This window comes from Necator americanus, chromosome III (assembly GCF_031761385.1).
Source record: "Necator americanus strain Aroian chromosome III, whole genome shotgun sequence".
Lineage (NCBI taxonomy): Eukaryota > Metazoa > Nematoda > Chromadorea > Rhabditida > Ancylostomatidae > Necator > Necator americanus.
The window spans coordinates 31,445,398-31,469,891 of NC_087373.1; the positions used below are offsets into that span (position 1 = coordinate 31,445,398).

The 24,494-nt window shown below is 41.3% G+C and overlaps 1 protein-coding gene across 4 annotated transcripts; it reads left to right on the forward strand.

The window, feature by feature from the left end:
- Positions 1–574: 574 nt before the first annotated feature.
- On the forward strand, positions 575–24,177 carry RB195_011579 (uncharacterized protein; the record flags this gene model as incomplete). Of its 4 annotated transcripts, XM_064193055.1 has the most annotated exons (19): positions 11,164–11,187; positions 11,781–11,866; positions 12,853–12,931; positions 13,012–13,113; positions 13,233–13,311; positions 13,373–13,434; positions 14,012–14,044; positions 17,582–17,732; positions 17,809–17,924; positions 18,037–18,135; positions 18,328–18,566; positions 18,632–18,692; positions 20,391–20,417; positions 20,523–20,908; positions 20,961–20,997; positions 21,065–21,072; positions 21,129–21,179; positions 23,724–23,934; positions 24,061–24,177. In XM_064193055.1, 19 exons carry the CDS (start codon positions 11,164–11,166, stop codon positions 24,175–24,177), a joined length of 1,968 nt encoding a protein of 655 aa, XP_064050638.1. The 4 variants fall into 4 exon arrangements, with proteins under 4 accessions (XP_013309006.2, XP_064050638.1, XP_064050639.1 ...); XM_064193056.1 differs by lacking the exon at positions 14,012–14,044; XM_013453552.2 differs by lacking the exons at positions 11,164–11,187; positions 20,391–20,417; positions 20,523–20,908; ... (3 more) ...; positions 23,724–23,934; positions 24,061–24,177 and adding an exon at positions 575–643 and having other exon boundaries at positions 18,632–18,734.
- Between the last annotated feature and the right edge of the window lie 317 nt (positions 24,178–24,494).

Consider the following 24,494-nt stretch of genomic DNA (forward strand, 5'->3'; position numbering starts at 1 on the left):
TCCATATCTTGTTCCTCAAATGAAGCTAAATTTGCTTAATCTATCTCCTAGGGTTTGTCTTTGCTTTTTCGAATTGAATTGCTTGATTTCTTAATTGTCTGAATGCTTTTTTTTTCAACCAAACTTTTTCACTCTTTTGAAAAATTAAATTGCAAACGAAATAAAATCTAGCAATTTGTAGCTGAAGAAATCAGGTTGGAAGAAATTCGGATGTGTTTTCCGAGAAGTTTTCAAGCACTAAGTAGCATATGTGCTTAAACAGCAAAGAACTTACTTGACACCTTTTTCTATGGCAATTCGTACTTATTCTTTGCTTTATTAAAGTCATTTCCCCAGCCGAGTAGTCCATCACTTCTACTTTTTCATTTCATCCTTTTTTTTTCTAATTTCACAATGCTCCACACAACCACTTATTTTCATCCATTCCTTTATTCTTTTATGTAAGTTGTTCCTTAAACTGTGATACGATCGGTTTGCTCTTCTCTGCAAATTTGCAGCACGAATTTCTCCCAATCTTTGCTCTCTCTCCTTTTTTTGTGCAGTTGGCGTTGTCGTCGTCCACGCACCTCGGTGAATGTATGGATCGATACGGCTTGGCGCTCTGCTCCTACTGCATCCTACCAGATGTCGTCGACTCATCGAGGTGACGTACTCCTCCATATCCGCTTGTTCCTCAAATAACTAACATTGCTTAATCATTTATCATCCATACACCGTTCTGACTGAGCATTTGCAAAATTCCGACTTTTTTGCATTGATATCCTGCACGTTGTGTTCGACAACGTCATTCCGAGACCGAGATGATGCATGAATGACGTAGAATTGCAAAGTAACGCACTTGGGCGAAGCACTGGTGCCGGCCTCCCAAAAAACGGGCAATCGAAGTGGAATGACATTCACATGCGAAGGGATGCATTTCCCGTGCTTCTGTTGTTCAGTCTGCATTGCTCAATGGTTCCGTGATCAATTTAGATCATTTCCAAGATGTCCTTCTCGATGCGACTTATACGGAGTGTTCTATTATTGCAGATAAATTTGCAGAATAGGTTCCTACAACTATTCTTTTTTGCCCTCCTTTTTTCCCTGAAAGAATTCTACAAAATTTAGACAATTCGAGTCGTGGCTTGCACACAAATTTGGCATTTCTGTGCCGCACACTCCACCGGCAGATGCGTGTGTGTATTACACAAACCGCACGGGACTGCAAATGCTCCATTGACTTCATCTTTTGGGGCAAAACGCATTTGAATTGTAATCAGCTTCTAGTAAGCGCGTAGAATCACGAAAAAAAAATCCTTGAAACTGCAGGAGTGCACGCTCAAAAATCGTGCATTGTACTTCTATCCATGATAGCATGCTCGTGATTTAAACCATCATAGCTCTTCGGATTCGCGATTTAGAAATGTCGCTCACGAAAATGAACGCGATCAAGCTCAACACTTTCTAGTTATCCAGAGAAAAGAAAAACACGTGAGAAACGGTCTTGTGCAAGTGCGTATGCTTGCCTCGCAAGCGTGGGTTGTTGTAACGGGCCTCGTAGGAGTAGAAGGTCCACAAGAGCATTTATCACACCTCATTTAGGTCCTTCTTCTGGATAACTGGAGTGGATTAGGCGTAATCGCGTTAATATTAGTGAACTATTCCCCAATCCTACCCTACGTGTAGAAAGATAAGAACGCTCTTATTTTTTCGGTATACTACCTTCAAAAGTAGGTATTGTTGGTTCCGTTGCGATCTGATGACACTTCAGTCCGCATGTGCGTCTAGTGTGAAGCTAGTTTCTTACGAAAACAAACCCCACTTTCTGAGAGCGCTCGTCATCGACGGCTGCTCAAAAACTGAATGAATTCTAAAGAAAATGTCATCTTCCCTGGTTGTCAGTTCTTCTTCCTGCATCGTGCGAGCACAAAGGAAGGCAGGTCATAAGATTCGCATGGTTTTGCAATTTGTACTCTCCAAAATTTTTCTTCTGCTAAACTCCTGTGCTTAGGTCCTGTAACGAAACCACAGTTTGCACAAAACGAAATCGACTTATAGAGCACTGTGACGCAAGCGGTAGTATTCAAAGCAGCGCGGTAGGACCTTCGCTCTACTCCGCACTTGTAGCTATGGGATGGGCTACAACACTCGCTGTTGCATTCGAATCGGGTACAGTACGTCGAGATCGGTGCAATTGCGTAAACGGCTGCTGTTGAAGCGGTGGCGGTTAGAGTCGAGGTGAGACCCTGTTAGCAACACTCATCGCTGCAGTTTGCTATGGTCCCCACCTCGATCGCTAGCCCACGGCACCGCTTCGAGCGTAGCCACTTATGCAACTCTGCCGAGGTTCACATCATTTCATTCAAGTTTGCAGCACAATAAACAAAGTCAAAAATGTGTAACACTGAAGGATGTTTCGGATGATGGTGCAGCCGCTTACGTCACGTTGCTTCATGCATTACTCTCAGCTGAACTCTACCTTCGTGTGCTAGACGGGTTTAGCAGGAGAAAACTTGGGTTCAAAGTTACAAACTTTGAAACTGCAGTAAACCTACGGCCACCTTCTCTTCTACTGGCTCAATGCACGGAGAAGAATAGAATAGAAGAAGAATGAGAAATAACACTTCTTATATCTATAGCGTTCAGTTTTTGAGAAGTCATTGATGGGAACTGCTTTCACAAAAGCACTCCATTTTTATTTCTTTGACTGGATGAAAGTGAGTTTAAAGCCTTTTGGAATTATCTACTCGAGACTGGGGGGTGTGCAACTAGAACAGAGTATGGCAATTCAAATTATTTCACGTGCACGGTCCTATCTTAATGTTGTTACTTACCTTTTCTTTTGATATCGGTGTTTTCGAAGATTCCATAGTTTGGTAGACTTCACTTTCTTACCCGTACTGCTCAGACGTTCGTTCGATTGAGACGCCACAGAGAGAAGAAAGAGGATGCATGAGGCAAAGAGCGCGTGTTTTGTGAGAAGCGCGTCACAGTAATCCAACTGTAGACATTTGGCACTAACTGTAAATAATTAGAGGCAGCATATCATGAATCTGACGTGACTAGGGAATCCCCTGGAAAAACTAGAGATGTAGATTGCAGGATCCGGTCCCGCTCATCTTTCCCTAATCGTCGGCGATTACACTTGCAAGGCGCCATCATTGTGCACGTGCCACATCCGAGTGCAAGCGGTCAGAGATCAGTGATGTCTTCGCACCGGTCTGTTAAAGTGAAACCAGTGAATAGACTGCTGAGGGGACCGGAATGTGTACATAGAGAAGCTCTCTAAGGTACCTTGTAGGAACTAAAGTGGTCCCCATAGCGCTTTTTTGTGAAAACTATTGAGAGAAAGGGGAAACCGTCTCGGATCCCGCAATCTACAACCTCACCTCCAGCTTTTTCCGAGGGACTCCCTCACCACATCAGATTCGTAGCATGTTGTCTTTAAACAAGCAAACACGGAACGATATGCGCAAACCGGACTTCAATGAAGCCGTCTCGCAGCCCCTCTGCCTGAGCGATCTTTTTTCCTGACTAGATCAATTGCACAAATTGTCTCTTTTTTTGTTCTTGGATTCGCTCATTGTACTGCTGCCATAAAGACCATGAATCACTTAATAGGGCTAAAGTGAGTTTGGGGTAAGGAACACTCAACGCTGCTCTAATCGACGTATACTTTGGGACGCAAAAAAGAAACGTTCCTAGAGCGCAAAAATCGGGAAGAGCGTTCTCCAAATTTCTTCATCTGAGAAGCATTTAAGAAGACGATAATTCATCAATCGACAGGTCAGTCGTTGGAAGTGAATGGCTGATTCAGAAGAGACCATAAAACCTAAGCATTAATCTTAGAGGATCTATGACATGTAGGGTAGAGCTGCTGAGGAATAAGAAGAAGATAGAATTCGAATAATCACCGCTATAGCTTTACCAAAATGTCCAAACAAGCGTACTGGAAATGAGAAGTCAAGCCATATCAATGAAACCGAAAATGGCTTCAAATATGGCTTCCCCCTCTGCATTTGACAGTTAAGGACGATCTTTGCGTTCTAGGAACGTTTTTTTTTGCGCGCCCAATTAGAAGTCGATTAAAGCAGTGTTCAGTGCCTCCTCCCACCTCCCCCTTCTCCCAACCACAGTTTACCCCTATCTCCCGGTATTAAACCAGGGTAGCCAGATACGCAAACTGGGATCTTGGTAAGACTGAAAATTCTTCGACCTCAATTTTCAAACGTCTAAATTGAAAACAGCACTCTAACTTTGTTTTGATCATGTGTTTTATCGTGCTAGTAAACAAACGAGGCGACATCATTCTCTATTCTTGTCCGGACAACGCACACCGTTCATGTGAATGACATGTGGACGAGATTTTACGACCCTTTGCAGGCGTGATAATATCAGCGAGTAGTAGCGAGAGTTCAAAGCGATTATTTGGCGATACGCTTGATATAGGAAGAAAGTTGCGGGAATTTCGGCTTCACTCGCCTCGACCCTACTCCTTTATTGATATGTTTGATTGGATTGACCGTTATCCTTGTATATGCACAGAATTGTCATTTGAGAGCTGAGCAGAAATCGAGCCACTCAGCAGTATCCTGCTCGAGGTGTACTCCAACTGCTCTTGGAGCACAGAAAATCGTTCTTAGAGCAAAAACACCGTTCTTAACTCCCAAATGCAAAGAGTTATCTCTAAGGACCTTCTCTTTTCCCTTTCGGTCCACTTTTTTTGTCGTTGAAACTACTACGTGAAGCATTCTTTGCTGTTTTGTTATTTTTTCCATCTTCGTTTTCTCTCACAATAGCTTTAGCCTACATGCAATGGATCCTCCACGTCTAATCCTTAGGTTTTAGGGATTAGACTAACTCAGCTATTCCATTGTAGTGATGAACTATCGACCTCTCAAGCTCAAGGAAAGCTATTTGCCAGTTAAAGGCACCACCCCACGAATCTGGGGTGGTGCGGGTTTCAGGTGGGTTATGCCTATACGGAGTCGTAGATTATGGAGAGAAGGGTGATTCCGTCTGTTTCTTTCTAATTGCCGTCAAAAACGGCCCGGAAGATACGGCTTCGGGCGTTCTGGCGCACCATTTTCCGCAAGGAGTTCGACTGGAGCGCGCCAGCCTTGTGCATGCGCCGCGTCTTCCGGGCCGTTTTTTACGGCAATTAGGAAGAAATGGACGGAATCATCCTCCTCTCCATAATCTACGACCCCTTATAAGAATGCTCAACCTGAAATCTGCACCACTTCAGATTTGTGGGGTGATGCATTTAAGGACATTTTTTGAGCTCTACCTGCAGTCGAAGTACAGTACGATTAGAGCAGTGGTGAGCGCACTTCCAATTACCTTTTGCCTCTGAAATGATAACTTTTTTCTTCGAACAGAAAAAGCAGGAGTATGTTTTTCCGCAGAGAATCGTCATATCGCTTAGTTACTCGCTGCTTTGGCAACAAAAAATATGTAATAGCCTTGGGTTTCTGTGAATGTGTTTGCTTTGTATTTACTTTCTACGTACTTCCCCTGCATCAAGAGTAAATTGTATATTTTGCTTCTTTAGTTATTCTTGTAATTTGGAATGCTAAAGCTTGTAATTCAGATAATAGGACTGAAGTAGCCTGATTCATTGGAAATTTGTAAACGAATTCGTTCAAATAGTATTTAGGCTGGATGCAGGTGCGTACTAGAAAATTCCCATTGAAAATTGCCTTATTGTTTTCTGTAAATAAGATGCTTTCATCCTCATGAAAACCCCTGCTCTGTTACCTATTTGATATTACATATACATGTTTCTGTATATTCTTGCTGTAGTAATGGAGTCAAGAATTAGAGGCGGAGTCCCACGAAACCCACGATATTGGGATCCCTGAAGGCAGAAATGGAGAAATAGACTACGAGTATGAACGCGGCACCACTCAGTTTCCCCCCAATAGTCCAGAAGAAGAGCGTGGGAAAAGGCGTTTACTCCTGCGAGATACGTGAAGACGCACCACTCTTGTGCAAACGCAGCGTCCACGAACCAACGGTCCAAAATCAGTTAGGTCTCCTCAGTAGCCTACTCAAGCAGAACAAATGAATAGACTGCTGAGGGAACTGGAGTGTACAAAGATGGCACATTCTTACGTATCTCGTGGGAAAAAAGACGCTGTTACCAAGCCGTTTTTCAGGTCAGTTAAGAGACATTCAGCGGGCCCACACTGATACTCGTAATCTACACCACAAACTATTTTTTTCTGACAGAGACCCAACATCGTCAGTTTTGTGATAGGCGCTGCCTTTAAAGACATCACCCCACAAATCTGAGGTGGTGCTGATTTCAGGTGGAGTATTCGTATACGGGATGGGAGACTAGTGAGAGGGGGTGATTCCGTCCATTTCTTCCTAATTGCCGTAAAAAACGGCCCGGAAGATACGGCTTCAGGCGTTTTGGCGCACTAATTTCTACAGGGAGTTCAGCTGGAGCGCGCCAGCCCTGTGCTGCGCCGAATCTTCCGGACCGTTTTTACGGCAACTAGGAAAAAAATGGACGAAATAACCCTCCTCTCCATAATCTACTATCCATTATAAGAATACTCCACCTGAAACCTGCACCACCTCAGATTCGTGGGGTGATGCCTTTAAGTCTCTATCTATATTTCCAAAATCAGATTAACGCACACGGTTGTTATCGCTGAAACGGTTCGATATCGATTAATTCAACCGCAGCTCAAATGTTACTGAACCGGTGGTCTTTTTGGGGGGTCTCGGCATTCATGCGGTGCTCATGTTTCTTTCAAAGAATTTTGCTGATATCTCGACTTTTTTTGTTTTTTTTTTCTCAACAAAAAAGGTCTTCAAATTCATGTTGCGTGTTTATTTTCTCACTTCTCTTTCATGTCCCGTTGTTTCTAGAGATTTTTGATTCAGTTTGATCTCGATCAGCATTACCCAACATTATCACAACATATTACTTGTTATTGTGATGTCAATGATCATTGATAGCTACAGTATCACCATGGTCAATATTTGTTTGCTACCTTTCTAGTTCACACATTCAAAGATGTGTTCTATTTTCAGTATCTTGTGTCTGGTTGTGTTTTAAAGGACAAAGGTGGCATTTTAGGGAGATTGATGGGGTCTAATCTCGATGTGTCCCTAGTATTTTTGTGATAAAAAATGATGTTGCTGTTCCGTAAAGTTTTTTCTTGTGGTTAAAAGGAAATTACGACAAATACTCGTACATTTCTTTAACAAAGGTAAGCGTAAAAATTTCCCTGATATTTGAAAAAGTAGAGGCAAAAGTGCCGTCTCATCTCATCTCCACAACTGATTACACTTGTGCTTCAATTTGCTAGTTTTCCCGCCGCTGTCTAACGAATGACCTCGTCCCAAAGAGGCGAAGTTTGTACTCAAAGCATTGTGTAATGGGATGCTATGCGCCGCTCACACACCGCTTGTCTCGATTTTTCGTCGATAACTCAACGGCTGCCAGCCTGGCTCTTCTTTCTCATATATTTTCTCGGATCGCAACAGTTACCCAGAGAGCTTTCTATTCGGCTGATCTTAGATTCTTTGAGTTCGACTTCAACGTTTCTGGCGAGAATGAGATCTCTATCACAACGTGTGCTTGTGATATGACTCTTAGCGTGAGCTTTATATGTGTGATCTTGTCTGGGACACCTAGGTGCTGTTCACTTTAAAGTACCACTTTGGAAGAAATGTGAAGCAGAAAGCATAGTTGGGTCAAAACGATATGAAGCATGGTGGAGCTGCGTAAGCGGTGGGGTGTATAGTAGGGTCAAACGACGTGAGGCCCGTACGCAATTGCGTACGGGGTTCTCTTGAGGCGGTGCGGTGGAGCGCAGCGGTTAGGAACGTAGTGGAACCCCTGCAGTTTGCAACGGTCCCACCTTGTTTCCAACTGCTACCTCCACCGCGCCGTGAGCGCGTACGCAAATGCACCGTAACTACACTCGTGATTCCTGTCGCTTTGACCCGACTATGGCGGTTAGGGCTCTTGCCAACACCATTTTTCGCTGCAGTTCGAGGTGGTAGCATCTTGATTCCGACCGCTTTCTCCACTGCGCCGCTTCGAGTGCAGCTGCTCACCCACCTGCTTCATTTTTGAAGTTGTTTGGTGTTTGTTTACTTGACCCTACTATATGTGCGTGGCCTTGTCATTACAGAGAATTCCCCTTCGGATTTTTTGTCCTATTCACCGCCGCACTGCGACCATCCTGAGCTTTCACCATAAATCGATGGCGTGAAGCCATTATTTCGCGGCATGGTGGCTTTAAATAAAATTTGGGTAAACTAGTAAATGTTTAACTGAGCAATCGTAATCACTAGAATCTGTTGTTTATTTTATCTTCTTGTCTTGATATCTTGAAGGCACATTCTGCTACATTTATCTGCGATTCCCGCAGACTGATAGGCCATCTTCTGTCATAGATTTGTAACTGGGAAGTGTTTATAATTGCCCTTTATGAATGTATATGGCGTTTTGTTCTTTTCGATTCCTGAAGAGAGGAGTTTGTCAGATAGTACCAGTTATGCTCCACAACTACTCGTTCCACTGACTGACTGACTGTCCCATTACTTTTCGTAATGCTTGTTGCACATTACGCTTAACACATGAAGCCGAAACGCGATAGTGGCTTATTTGTTTACTAAACTACGTCCAAGAGCAGACTATCACTCCCATTCGATTCCGCTATATTCTCACTTTTGTTGCAAGCGGATCCGGTACGTCTTCATAGATACATGATTTAAATACTTCACCAACAAGCTGTTGCTATGCTCGCCAACCATTAGATACCCTATTCCAATATCGATATAGTTCGATCAGAAAAATTATTACGTTCAAGCCAACAGGGCTTCCAGTCGCCCGTGGTGATAATACGATAACGAGTGCGGAACGACACGTAACTGGTTACATATCCTTGCAGCGCAACTACCTTCAATCTGATGGTGGGGTTTGACGAGAATCCCGCCGCGCATTCTGTAAATACATTCGAAGCACAGCGGAAGACGGAAGGGTGATCTAGAGTGTATAAGTGGGCAGCAGTTTATAAACTACAATTTAGAAGGTAATTAGTTGACGTACAAGTGCAGAACAATGGCGCTTAATGTTGGGAATTCGATTCCCAGCATTCATCTTTCCCAGTTTATGAACCTTAACATGATTAAGCAACGCGTAGGCTGTTTGGCTCTATATAAATCCGCTAGTTGAATCTGTTGGGAAATGTCTTAGCAAATTACCTTTTTCAAAGCCATAGGTCCAAATAGGGGAAAATATAGTTGGGGGTGGGGGGACACGATGCCGCCCTTATTTCTTGGCGAACCTACTTCCTTCTTCTTTTTCTTTGCAATCTGGGGCATCCAAAGATTCGACATTTAGAATGAGATGGTGCGTCCACATGTTTGCTCAATGATCATATTGCACAATGCACCACAAAACAAATAAGTCTGCAGTCCCGGAAGGGTGTGTTCAACCGAGCAAACTCGACGTATCTCGTTCACGTCATTCTTTCCCTCCAATCTGCTTCAATAGGATGCTCGATCATCATGCTGATCCTTTAGAAAATCTTCGAGCGAACTATACGTTGCATTATGTTCATCAAGCTTTTGTCTTCCTCATTTTGTCTCCAGTCATCGTCATATTCGCGACGTTTACGGGTGGTAATTATTTTGTGCCCCGATAAACGTCAGAAGGCCTTATGTTGTTGAGTGTATCACACCACGAATCTGCCGTGGTACGGATTCCCGAGGGCCAAAGACTATACGGGGGCGTAGATCGCAAAAACGGGTGGGGTCTCGCTCATCTCTCCCTGCATCACTGTGAACAGACGGCTTCGGAATGTGGTTCCTTACGACGTCTTCTACTGCAACGCGCCACTCCCCCCTCCCCCCTTCCCCCTCCCCCCAACCCCGCCCCGATGGCCAATTCATTTTATTCGTCGAATAAAATGAATTGGCCATCGGGGCGTCCGAATGGATCCTCTAAAACTAATTATTAGGCCTTAGGATCCCGATTGATTTAATTATTCACCTAGAGAAATAAGGGCACCACTGAGTGGCCCCGTAACTACAGTTTACCCTTGCACCTAGAAGGATGTCAATTTTCCAAGAACTTCATCAGTTGTGTCATTGCTGAAACCTACGTCATTACTTAGTCATCGAATACTAAGGATGCGGCTGCCCTTTGTGATAGAAATGCAGAGAAGAGCAACAGATTGTGTGCATTCGATATTTGAAAAACATCTTGCAGATTGCATCCGGTTGCAGTCTCCGTCATGGTTTTTGTTCTTATTGTTGCTGCACTGCGACTGTCACTTCGCTAGAGTCAAAGATTGTCAGAGCGTTTACCGCAAATTAAATCGCATTGCTAGATCGACAACAAGCTCTTGATAAAGCATCTTGGAGGATTTGGAGATACGAAATTGATCTCCGATCGCTCGCGGACGTTCTCCATATCGTGATACGCTGCCTGTAGCGGAGCTGTTAAAAAAACGTTTTTGAGAAATATCTAGAAAAGACTAGCGCACATAACAAAGGTATCTCTAACATGTGATGTGAATAATGTAGTTACGAAAAACATAGCGTTTGATGCAAAAGGGAAAAGTTTAAGTATTAACTAAATAACTTCCTGTGTGTTTTTTTTTCTGTGCACATTCGTTGAAATAAGAAAATAAATATTACAAATATTCGTAATTCAACTACATAAGAAAGAGATGAGAAAGTGAACTGATATTAGTGTCACTGTGTCATTGAGATTCTGTAATCTCTAGTATCTTTTTAAAAGTGCCCTCATGGAATAAATATCATTCTTCTGCTTCCGGATCGCTTTGGACTAAACAGTTATCAGTGAATCAATTCATTGCCGCCATCATCACGAATTGGACTTATAAACAAAAGCAGTTCGTTACTATTCTTAGCCAACCATTTTTTTTTTTTTGGTTTTCTATTCCTTGACTACGACATCATCTCAAATTGTCCTCTTTAACCTATACTTTCACGACCTTCTGATCTTTGTTCAAAAGTAGGCGTCACCGTCAAAGATATTGGTTGGTGAAGAGCGAAAACATGTTGACATTGTGGTCGAGTGTATAAAGCACGTCGTTTTGTGGCCTGACGGTAGTCAGTTGTCTTCCACTGCTACTTCTCTTATCATTTATTCAGAAGCATCCTCACTAAAATCTTTTTCTAATCATGGGCATCGAGAATGTTCCAGGTGTAAGTTTTGTTCTTTTTGACAGCATGATCGTTTACAGCTTCCATTAATCGATACTGGATCCTTCAGACTAACCAATACCTTAACACATTTGTTTTATTTTCCATTTACCATCGACGTGAAAAATTGTGATGGTCTAGTTAGGGGAGGGCAGAGGGCAGGGTCTTAAACGAAGCCCAGGTCTTAGGACCTAGACTATAGTAGCTTTAGCCAGGATCTTATCTAAAGCTAACGAGGTCTAATGCTAAAGCTATAGTCGGGTCAAACTGATATGAAGCACGATACAGTTGCGTAAGCGGCTGGACTTGAGGTGATTGGGACCATCGCGAACTGCAGCAAAGAATGGTTCTAGCAAGGATCCACACTCGATCTTAACCGCTGAGCCCCACCGGGCCGCTGCATCGTCCTTTATGTCGTTTTGACTTTACTGTACTAAGGTCGGGGTCGTGAGACCACAGCCTAGGTCCTCGCACCTCTCCTCTGCATCCACCACTACTAGACTACCAAAAAAAAAAAACACTTCAGGCATGAGTCAGCAATGCTGCAAGAGCTGATTATAGCGTAATAAGGTATCGTAATAGGTATGGATCTTTAGGCGTCGTCTGTGCTGCGTCTGTTCAAATCGTCTGCATCAGCAACGATGGGACCCCGCAAAGTGACGATAGTCGGCTCAGGAAACTGGTTAGTTCGACAAGTTAGGCATAATTATTTAGTAGCGACTTAGTGTTTGTTATTTTTGCGCACATCTGGATAAAAGATCTTGTTATTGTTTCGATAAAAGCTACTTTTGTTCTGTTTATTGGATCTACTACATTTTGGAGGATAGAGGAAATACCTAGTCTTATCTGTGGTTTGGTCGATTTTACTGATGTGATCGATCGTGTTTTAGATCCACGTGATTCATTTATCTCTAGGATCTGCTTCATATATTCCTTGTGATGCGTTCAAATTTCGTCCCCGAATCCTGATTGCTACTAAAGGGGAGATAGTATCGAAAATATCCCCGTTGCCTTTAACCTTAAAAAGTTCTTAAAACGTCTTTACTTCTCGTTTAAAAGGATAGTTTTCCCAGGTTTTTGTTAGACTCTTAGGCAAATGATGCACTATCCTTTATGTTGCGTTGCATTCATCTTATTTCATCTTTTTTATTCTTCCCAATGGTGTTATGTGTTGAAATCATTAGTTGGAATCGACCTTACCCTTTATTGGGGGCATCAACAGAATTTTTTAGATTGTTTTCTTTTTTCCCAAGTTTGCAGAAAGGAATTTTGTAGTTTAGAGAGTTCACGTTTATGTTGTTTTGTTTATTTTAGTACTTTCTTTCTGTGCTGTTTTAATATTCAATAGCGTTCTTGCCTCACAACATTTTTATGCAGTAATATCTTGCCTTAAATTCAACAGCCTCCTTAGAACACTTTCCTTAGAACAAAATTTCAATCTTGTTTCGCTCAATTTTTATCCTTCTGTTAATGACATTCTTCAAGAAATTGGAAGTGAAGCACGAAATGCGAGGTTCTGAATGTGAAACATTTTGCAGCTTATGGGCAGATAGGCAGAAAATGACTCTTGTCCAGGATTACCATTATTTACCGTGAATCTCAAGATGACCACGTTGTTAGATGATTTCAATACTCATTTTCTTTTTTCTTTCCAACTGAATTTTCTAGGGGATCGGCAATTGCCCGAATCGTGGGCAATACTACGAAAAATTACCCAGATGAGTTCGATCCTATCGTCCGGATGTGGGTTAGTACGTTTGGAGAAGAACAGAAAGATTTTTGATTGGAGTGCTGAATTCTATGAAAAGGTCTATAGACTTTATTTAGGTTTTCGAGGAGATGGTAGGCGATGAAAAACTATCTGACATCATCAATACTCGACACGAAAATGTAAAGTATTTACCTGGAAAACTGATTCCAGAAAATGTGGTGGGTTCTTGTGTTTCATTTCTTGTTGCTGTTTTACTTGTATTGGTTTTAAATCTTTGCTTGATTAGTTTGCTTTCATTTTTACCTTATTCTTATTCTCATCAGAACATAGCCTTCAGGTTGCCGTCCCTGACCTTATCGAATCATGTGAAGAGTCAAACGTTCTTATTTTCGTAATTCCTCATCAGTTCGTCAGGAGTGAGTTCTTTTTTCTTTCTTCCACTCACTTTTCGTTCGCATTCATTGACTGGTATTTTAGATGTTTGTAATCAACTCCGCGGAAAAATCGCTGGCGATGTTCAAGCCGTTTCTCTGATCAAAGTACGTTGAAGTTGATTTCCACGCGAAGTAGATATTTTTGCACGAAATTTTATTTCTTCGAAAAATACTGAGATAGGTTGTTGGAATGCTGGCTTACTTCTGTGGCTTTAGGATGATGTCGTCAAATTTCATCGTTCTTATTTCGTTTAGTTGACCGTTTTCTTCTCAAGTTTGTCTCTGATTCGAGTAGCCAGAAAGCTTAGCACGATGTTTTTCTTCTTTTAGATAATCCTTGTTAGAGCTTGATATTAACAACTGCTTAGTAGTTTTTTTTTTATATAATCGTTTTCAAAAATGCTGCTTATTGAACGTGGACCATACTCAAGTGTTGGTGGTAGTTAGTGTTACAAGACATCAGTTGAGAGACTTTCCCAGTGCGCAGAATTTTGAGCTAGACCATTTCTTTGGAGGTACAGATGGTCAGGGATAGAGCAAAACGCTGCAGACTTCTCCATTGATGTGGAATGTTTAAACGTTGGTACCCCTACCTTTCGCCAACCTTTGACGTGCCTTTAGATATGGTTCGCGTTCAATGCACAAAATTTTTGAATTCTGTAGTAGTTAGTTTTCTATTCAGGGTATTGCTGCGATTCCCGATCCACAAGAAGAGGTGACATATAGCCAATCTTTTTTGTACATCGGCCATCTCCTTGTTACTTTTCTAAAGAATGCGAGGGGTCTCAAACAGCAGTGCAAGTACGGGAATCTCCACAGCAACACACTTTATGTGCTTAGCTTCTCCCTCGCTAAACTCAACCGAGCCCAGACAATTTGAAATTACATTTTAGTATTGATGGAAATCCTTTGGTAAACTGACAACGTTATACATACTGAGATATAAAACCGGCTATTGAATTAATAGCACTGTCAGCGGAGTGTCTTGACTCGACTTTCTTTTCTGGCAGCAGAGTTCTTCACTTGATCCAGAATCGTATGAGAGAGAAGTGGTCTGACAAGAGGAAGGATCGCGTTGTTGACGTCAGAAATTGAAATAAGTGAAATAAGTGGTGGTTGATTTAGGTGCAGCCATTTGATGGGTGAATTTGTGAAGCACAAGTGAACGGTACCCACTTCAGTTCAGTCAATATCATCTCGAATATTGCAGATAATTTTCGCGTCACCTTTAAAGGCATCACCCCACGAATCTGAGGTGGTGCAGATTTCAGGTGGAGTATTCGTATACGGGATGGGAGACTATGGAGAGGGGGGTGATTCCGTCCATTTCTTCCTAATTGCCGTAAAAAAACGGCCCGAAAGATGCGGTGCCGCACAAGGCTGGCGCGCTCCAGTCGAACTCCCTGTAGGAAATAGTGCGCCAGAACGCCTGAAGCCGTATCTTCCGGCCCGTTTTTTACGGCAATTAGGAAGAAATGGACGGAATCACCCCCCTCTCCATAGTCTCCCATCCCGTATACGAATACTCCACCTGAAATCCGTACCACCTCAGATTCGTGGAGTGATGCCTTTAAATTGACTGACTTACTGGTTCTAATCAAACAGTAAACTGCAGATTTGCTGTGATGATTTCCGTACTTTGAAATGCTTGTTTTCTTTACATTTCGAGCAAGTAAAGAAGGCAAAGAAGGAATGTTTTTGTTTTATGTAACGGAGGAACCATTCCTTTGTTCTCAGGTCACTATTTCTACCAGCACAATTGAATGCTTATATATATATATATATATATATATATATATATATATATATATATATATATATATGCTCATATCCCCATTCATACTACTTCTTGTAACCTCCCAATATAACTCACTCCATCAACTCCATGCAAATCAACTGACTTCTTTCTTAATGCCTTCATATTTTCCTAACAACACCGAACTTGCCTCATTGTTTCCACCGCTGTTTGAGGCAAGACACTATGACACAACCGGGGCGCAGATTTTGTTTCGGCGGTTGCGTCGTAACACGTCACGTTGAAACACAGCAACCTCGCTCTAGGGTTCCACTGCTTTCTATTCATTATTACGATTCCACATCCTGCTTTTCACCTCGTTGCTTCAAAATCGCGCCTTCTCGTTATCCAATGCAATAGAATACATCTAAGCACAGCAAAAGTGACTTCGTGCAATACTGATCTGAGGATAGATTTGCTTAGAACTTCAATATTTAAGCACAGATATTGAGGAACTGAGGGTTCAAACTGAGTCGTTCTCTACAAATCGCTTCGGGTACTTTCATGGAAAACAAAGAATTCTTGCAACTAGAGTCTTTCCGAAGGGAGTCTATGCTATAGTTCAGATTCATGAACCTATTTCGCATCCTACGTGTTATATTTTGATAGGTTTGTGGAACACTCTCACTATAGAGGACGACGTTAGATAGAACTTTATCCAAAAAAAAAAATGGTAGTGGCACATGTTAAGAGAATAGTGAAGATAGGAATGGAAAAGCCTCAGTTGTGTTTGGAAAAAGTTAACAGTTCACTATCAGTAATTTATTCGAAACATCGAAACATGGATGCTCTTGAAATGATGAAATAAAGAAGTGTATGCCTAAAATTCGGATTTGTTTTAGTTCAAGAACCAATAAATTTCAACTACTTTTAAAGTATACTCTTGTTCCTCTACTTGAAAACAAACGTATTTTCACAGAATTACTATCATTAAATGAAAATAATTCAATATATATCTTGTGATTTTTTGAAAAAAAAAAACCTAATATTTTCGCAAACCCTTTGCCCCTTTATGTAGTACAAGTTTAATCCAAAGAAGACGAGTTTCAGAATATCTGACCTGTTTTTGTCAGTGAAAAGGAAATCATTTTTCTTCTTTCTTCGATGCCCACAAACGAAACGAAGGCCAATATGTTGTTTCGCTTGTTCCTTTGTTTATATAAACACAGCGAATTCCTCTCCAAACTCTCATTGGAAGTAGGAGATCATCAGACACAAATGATGAATCTGTGATCGATAAAATCTTATGAATTACTTTTGCTTGTTGAAGATGACCAGACACTTAAAGGCATCACCCCACGAATCTGAGGTGGTACGGATTTCAGGTAGAGTATTCGTATACGGGATAGTAGATTATGGAGAGGGAGGGGGGGTGATTCCGTCCATTTCTCCCTAATTGTCGTAAAAAAACGGCCCGGAGGATACGGCGCGTGTACAAAGCTGACGCGCTCCAATCGAACTCCTTGTAGAAAATAGTGCGCCAGGACGCCCGAAGCCGTATCTTCCGGGCCGTTTTTTACGGCAATTAGGAAGAAATGGACGGAATCACCCCCTCTTCATAATCTACTATCCCGTATACGAATACTCCACCTGAAATCCGTACCACCCCAGATTCGTGGTATGCTGTCTTTAAATACGAGTAAGAAAAACTACAATCGTGTAGGATGCAGCAATGAATGTTCAAACAATGTCCCCTAACGCTACTTCAACACCCTCATCCAGACTTTTCGGGACGCCAACGAAAAAAAGAGGACTTCAAAAATTTTTTCAAAAAGGAAATGGAAAGAGATGTCCGTACTTTCTGCTGAGAATTTCCCCTTCTACTTGTCACATTGACTGCAAGTTAGCGATTTTTAGAAAGGAGCTTACAAATAATGGTACAAATTGTATTGGAGTAATACGCACAAACATTCCCAAATAAAAAACCGCACAAACATTCCCAAATAAAAGGCTCTGAAACAAAGCACCTTCGTTTCGTAAACAGTCAACAAAACAGTAAGGTGCTCAAAACCTGGACATTGCAATACATCTGACCAAAAAATGATGAAAAGATGGCATCCACAGCATTTCCAGGTTGTTAACAATGAAGGCCTCCATAGGCCATTCTATCCCTGAGGGGACGCCGGCTCTAATGTTGCGCCTCGACGCAGCCGCGAAATAAAATCTGCGCCCTACTATGTTTTAGTGGGTTGTCTATTTATGTGCTGGTATCTTAAGAATCCCTCGCTTTCTTATTTTTGTGTTTCATTTTTCCTTTGTGAAGCGTCTTGAAGAAATGAATCAATGACTGAAAATTCCGGTTAGTTTTGCTTTTAGCCCTTCATCTTTTCAATTTTGAGAAGAAGTATGAAATCCAAGCATTTTTCAAAGTTGGCTAGGAACACATTCTTTACTGTTTTTTTTGCTGTGAGGAATTATATAGCCTAGATTTATGCTCCATGTTCATGTATTTTCCAGGGTTTGTCTGCGCCAAATGCTGAGAAGTCAGGTGGCGTAAGGTTGGTCTCGGATGACATTAGAGATATTTTGAACATAGATGTAAGCGTTTTGATGGGAGCGAACTTGGCCCACGAAGTTGCCAACGACGATTTCTGCGAAGCAACTATTGGTGTGTGATATGACTTTTTGCCCCGAATAATGTTGAATTTTTCTTCTCCTTCCTTGGAAATTTATTTCTGTTTTAGGTTGCAAGAAAAAAGCTGAGAATGGTATAATGCTAAAGAGGCTTTTTAACCGTGATAACTTCCGCGTCAACGTCGTCGAGGACTCCCACACTGTCGAGTTGTGCGGCGCATTGAAGGTACAATTAATCGTGCAAGATTTGAAATCTGTACTAGCTGTAACGACAATTGTTATATCCATTTATATTATGCATTTGATTTGACTGTTCCCTTATTCTTTTTATCAATTAGAATGTTGTTGCTTGCGCTGCTGGTTTCACCGATGGTCTCGGATACGGTGACAACACAAAAGCTGCTGTCATTCGTTTGGGTCTCATGGAAATCACAAAGGTAACTCATATCTCTCATACTGACCTAGACAGCTTCATACTGTATTAATGAGTCGCATATAGAAAAAAGAGTTTATACGGCAGTTCAATTCTAGTACAACAAAAAAGTATTTGTGAGAGTTTCATCAGAGAAAAAGTCGTTCATCAACTTTGTTCTTTTTTTTGTTTCTTCGAGCAAACTTCACTTTTCTAGTTCGTCGAACACTACTATCCCGGTTCGAACTTGGAAACCTTTTTCGAGTCATGCGGTATCGCCGACCTGATTACAACTTGTTATGGTGGCCGCAATCGGAAGGTGTGTGAAGCGTTTGTGAAATCAGGGAAGTCGCTTGAAGAAGTCGAAAAGGAACTGCTGCATGGACAAAGCGCACAAGGTCCTCTGACTGCAGAGGAGGTGTACTTTATGACAGAGAAGAGTGGATTATCTAATAGGTGGGCAATAGAAGATTATTTTTTTCTTTTTCAATGAACGCATCTTCCGCTGTTCTCGTTTTTAGATTCCCACTCTTTACTGCAGTGCACCGAATTTGCAAAGGGGAAATGAAACCGCACGAAATGGTCTCTTGTTTACGGACTCATCCCGAACATATGGATCTCTAAATCCTTAGCTAGATGTAATATGATACAATCGCTCGTATTGAATCGTATGAAATTGTGCCAGTAATCATAACTAACAATAGAAGTTTCCGCTTATTTCAAATTTGCTCATTACCTCTGCTTAACAGCGGGATAGTTCTGTATGACTAAGTAGTTCAACTTTGTACATATTGTTGTATGGTGTATATTTGGAAGTATTTCTCTTCTTTGTAGTAATAACCTTCCATATTTGTGTGGTACCGAAACATTGTCAGATACGTGTATTTAAAGGCGCCCATGTGTTGTTAAGGCTGATGAAGAGTTCTCTCTTAAAAAGTTGTAGAACAGCAATCGTTGGACACGACTATGGAGTTGCCTGTCTGAGTGTTTCCTACTTTTCCGGTGTTCCCACCGCTCCTTAATTTTCTTTTTGTCGCTTAGAAGCCACGCAGTTGGTTCAAATTTGCGGATTTTTTCCTGGACAAGATCCTTCGCGCAGACCTTAGTAATATTTGTCTATTGGAGGATTAACAGTTTCAGTTCATACTCTATGCAGAAGGGGAAATACTCAGCACAGAGTCTGTCAAGAAAATTTCGTCATTTTAGTAACAATGATGTCTTTTTCAAATTTTAATTTCACGGAAATGCATCTGTGCAGAAATTAAGAAGGGACGCTGGTTATTTGCACGCAAATGAAGCGATAATGGAAGAAAAGAAGCAGTTTAAGTAATATCACTCCATGAAACGAATGACATAAAGGGATAGACCGATGTTTAATTTACATGTAAATACTGACGCGCCAACGAAATAAATACAACTCTCTATGTTGTTCCTAGTAAGTCAAACTCTGCAAGCATCATAGCTGTAACGACTAAAAGGAATAAGAAAAGGTCATTGTCAACACTTGGTTGGTTGAGAATTGATCACATATTTCTTCATGTCATTTGTTTTATGGAATGAAGTCACTTAGACGGTGTTTCTTTCCTTTCACTAGTGGTTATGTTGTGTGCAAATAACCGGCGCTCCGTCCTAGTTTCTGTATAGATGTGTTTCCATCGCATTCAAATTTGAAAAAGGCAGTGTTGTTACTGAAATGACTAAGTTTTCTTAACAAATTCTATGCTGAGGATTCCCCTTTTGCTTATCATATGGACTGCAAGTGTTAGCGGCTGTTAGAAAAGGAGAAGTTGAATGGTGTGATACTTGCAAACATACCGTGATAGAAAGGCTTCGAAACGAACAAAATTTCTCTGTCTTGTAAGCAGTCAACAAACCACGAAGTGACGTAGAACCTGCACTTAGTGGCGTCCTTATTTCTCGAAGTAAATAATCAGATCAGTCTGGGCCCTAATGCATAAGCATTAATCTTAGAGGATCTATGACTTGTAAACTTAAGTTACTAAGAGAAAAAGTAAGTAGAGCTTCGGGAAATAAGGGCGCGCACTGATTGCCCCCTCTACAACGACATTTTCCCCCAAACCTCTTACCGACTGCATTATCCCTCGCTAGGTGAAAAGATGACATGCACTACACTTATATATCCTTCACAATACCCGCCCCTACAAGCAAATCCAGCCTCTAGGGGAAACCGCACTCTAAAGTGGCCCCGCGACGCGAACGCCGAAATAAAATCTGCGCCGCTATTGTTTTTTGCTTGTTTATTTCTCTTTTTCCTCAAAGGAGAAACCTTTGAAAAGGGAGCATGAGGTGGGTTTGCAGGTTTCTCTCTCTTTGATATTGCTTTCTGCTTAGAATACAATGCTCTTTGTATTTTATCCCTCAGTCTTTGATTAAGTAAACATTTCATTGCAGATGGCTGTCAACAGCACTAGCGATATCATGAGTATTTCTACGTACTATCGTGAGATAGTAAGCCAAATGATGTTTGCCTTTGGAGATCTTGAAGATCCTATCCCAGCCTGCATCGATTTGGTGCTAGATGTCGTCAAATTCCAAATGGTCAAAGTACTAGAAGACGCTTGGCAAAATGTCATAGCCAATAAAAGAAAGACTATAATGTTAGAAGACGTGCTTACTCAATTTAAACACCACAAATTTACTATGAAAAGGCTGCTCCAGTTTGCCTCAGCGGCAGAGTCTGTTAACGAATTGAAAAGAGCAGCTCCTCGGACCGGAAAGTTGGATGAAGATTGTGAGGAAGAAGGTGATTTGGATGAGGACGAGATACCGACAACGAGGTGATTTAAAGGTTTGCAACGTTCCAACAGAGTTTGGTAACTCACCTTTTAGTGTGCCTGATACGAACATAAATCGAATGAAGAGCATTGTCGACTCAATAAATTTCGGTACTACCGCGAATGAATTGCTTGAACTGCCCGATCCTACCTATGAAGAGCGAAGAGTACGCATTTTTCGTTTCACAAGTACACTGACCCAGGAAGAGTTCTTACGATTCAGCAAAGCCCGCCAAGCCACGTTTAGAGAAGATTCGAGGCAAAAGTCAAAGAAGTGAGTTAAAATTCTCTGATAAAGTTGCTATGGACTCAACGCATTCTTCAGATAGGAGTAGTGTAGTCTGTCCTTCCATTTTTAATTTTTATCCAATTTTCATAACATTATTACCTCAAATGAATCATCAAAATGACTCTGCAATTACAGGGAATAAGAAGCTAAGAATTCGATGCTAGGGTAGCTGGGTGGGACCACTCTGTCGCTCTAGGATCGAACTGTGCTCATGTACTCGTGCTGTGCTTCCACGGCGTGCAAAATCATCCATAGAGTAGAAAAATTGTTCTTAACTGAAAAATAGCTTTTCCGTTTGAAAAGCAGGGAAGCTTTTGAGAAAGCGATTCGAGGGCTGAAACCTTAGCGTTATTCTTAGTGGCTCCATGAGATGTTGGTTAAAGCCGTGAAGAAAAAGGAAGACAAAGTTGGAACTACCACTGTTTCAGCTTTATCAAACCTTCCAAACAAGCTTACCAGAAGTGAATGGTCAGGCCATATCATGTAGTACTTTCAAAGAAAGTTATATAAGCGGCTGCGCTCGAAGCGGTGCGGTGGAGATATCGGTTAGAATCGAGGTAGAACCTTCGCGTACTGCAGCGAAGAATGAAACTAAGCAAGGCAACCATAGATGCGATAGGCAGGCGCCGGACTCACATACTTTGAGTGCTTTGAAGAAATTTCCACACTTGGGCCAAGGTTGTTCTTTGCACAACAATCCACTACCAGCTATTCGTCAAATTCCTCTTTTCCCTCTCTTTCTTTCTTTTCCTTTCTCCTTTTCTGTCAATTGAACTTCGATACAAGCTCCAGCCACGTAGTAACCAGAATGAAATTGCGAAGAGTCAGCAGGTTAAAGAGCACCGAGCACCAAAAGTGTGGAATTCAGGTAATAGATTGCTAAATCCAGCGTAGTTCTGCTCATCCTCCCGATTTCAGCTGCAACGCGTCACCCCAAAGCACGCGCCGCGTCCACGGTTGACGAAGGGACCCGCTTCACTTTTGGATGGGAGGCGAAAGGATCCTCATCACTTAAGCTAGACGCTCTTCACCTGAGGAGGGTCCGTCTCCTCCCTACCGCATCTATGCTCACCAACTCATTCAGGTGAAACCAGTGACTGCTGAGAGAACATGTACATAGAGGCGCGTTCTATTATTCCTCATGCGACTTAGAGCAGTTCTCAAGCCGTTTTTTTTTACGAGGATTAGGGAAGAAGTTAATTAATGATTAAAGAAAGATGAACGGAACAATGCTGGGTACCGCAATCTACTACCAGAATTCTACGTTTATACTGTGGGTTCCGCACTGCGTCATAATCGTGATACATGACACACACTGCTTTTAAACCGAAGTTCATGAGGTGCGAGCTGCAGCAGTGGAAGTAAATATTTTAGTTGAGTTTTATCATATTAAGACGGTAATTGCAATCTGTAGCTAAGCGTTTCATTCGAATCACAATAAGAATTAGCCAAACAGTTTTCTTAATCAAAACTAGCATCTCCAAAGGTACAACGGCTGAAAAAAAAACACTTATCAACGCTAGTGGACCCGTTGTGATGGACCCCGCACACCGTTGCTCTTGCATTATTTCGCCGTCGCCATCTTGGAAGTTCTGACCGTCCGGACTCATTGTTCTTCTTTAATGAATATTTTCCCGTCAACCAGCCGTAAAACCGTTTCGACGGACTTCGAAAGTAACACAGTAAAAAAAACTTCAGGTTTCACACACATATACCAAACACACACACTCCAAATTCTAAAATCATAAAAATTTTGAAATATATGTCGTTATGGTGGTAGTCGCAGTGGTTTCTGAAAAAAAAAACAATGTTTTGACTTTGAAGTGAGCGATAATTTAATTTGAGGATTTGTTGAGAATTATTTACTTATCAGTTTTTTTGCCAGAGATAATGTAGGTTCTGACATCCCATCATTAATACGTATCTTTTGTGATGTTCTGTGTTCTTCAACATTTTCTTCTTGATTAACTCCTTACCGCAGCCGTTCTCCCTTTCATTTTTGGAACTAGAATGATTCTCATCAATGCGGATAGGGAACTCATCTCCTCTCCTCTTTCACATAGAAAGGAATTCATAATCGAACCTCATTTTGTATACGTACTTGTGGATATTGTTTATTTAAGATATCATGCATAAATATGTAAAGGATAACCGACATATTAGTTATTCATACGATTCAACATGAAAAAGTATGCAGTCTTTTTAGACGCGTTGAATTGCCGGGAAAAGTTGAAGGGGACAAAATTTCAGAGTTTCTCATAATCGAAGATCTAGAGTAACTCTAGATTATTTGCAAATTGTCACTTCAGAGATACTATTGGCGTGATTAAACATGGATATTGTGTGGTACATCTAGCAACATTTCATTTGTAATTCCCAAATTCAAACCAACTTTTCAATTATGCTCAAAATTGGAATGGAATTCACTTGAAATTTTGCTGAAAATCACTCCAAATTATAAGAGTATGGAAGTTCCTTTGAAGACACTTATGTTCTATGTTGAAGACACTTATGTTCTACATGTTTCAGAAAAAGCGATGGTTCCAATCTTCTCCGTTGGCTTCGTGCCCCTCAGTGTGAGCCAGTGGTTTCTTTTGTCCTTGCATTCATAGGACGTGAAGTGGTAGCTGAAATGGTGGAATCTGCTGTTAGTATACGAAATTTGGAGGAGCCGAATCTCTTTTTGAGCGATGATCGACATGGAAATGTAGTAGAACCTAATGAACGAGTCCCTCTGCAGGTAAGCGTGGTGTAGTTTATGTACCAGGCAACTGTTTTTCTTCTCTGTCTGGAATTGACTCGTAATAGAGGTCATGAGGAGCTCACGTGGAGTAAAAAAGTTGGTCTCATGCAGTCAACATTTTAGATTCGTCACTACAATGAAGTCCTTCGAAGATGTATCGGATGGAGACGTCGAAAGGATTTTCTTTTCGGTTATTACGAGGAACCCGAATCCGAAGCGGGAAATCCGAAATTTTGTTGATTTGATTTTAGAAAATTCTCATTATCGCTCCTAGAACTCCTAAGCTTGCTTTTTTTTGCTGGGATCTATTTTTAAATCAACGTTTTGTACTTAGACGTGGTGTCAGTTATTTCATACGGTTATGTAGAACGTCAATTTTTTCATACTGTGACAATTGAAAATGGTCGACTCCAATTAAGTGTATCATTCTAAGGTTTTCTTTTTCAAATTTATATTGCTACAATTTTTTTTATAAGGGGTAAGGATCTCGTTTCGTACCCGACTTTAATTAAAGATTGCACTTTTCCACCAATAGCTCGTTCTTTTATGTTTATCGC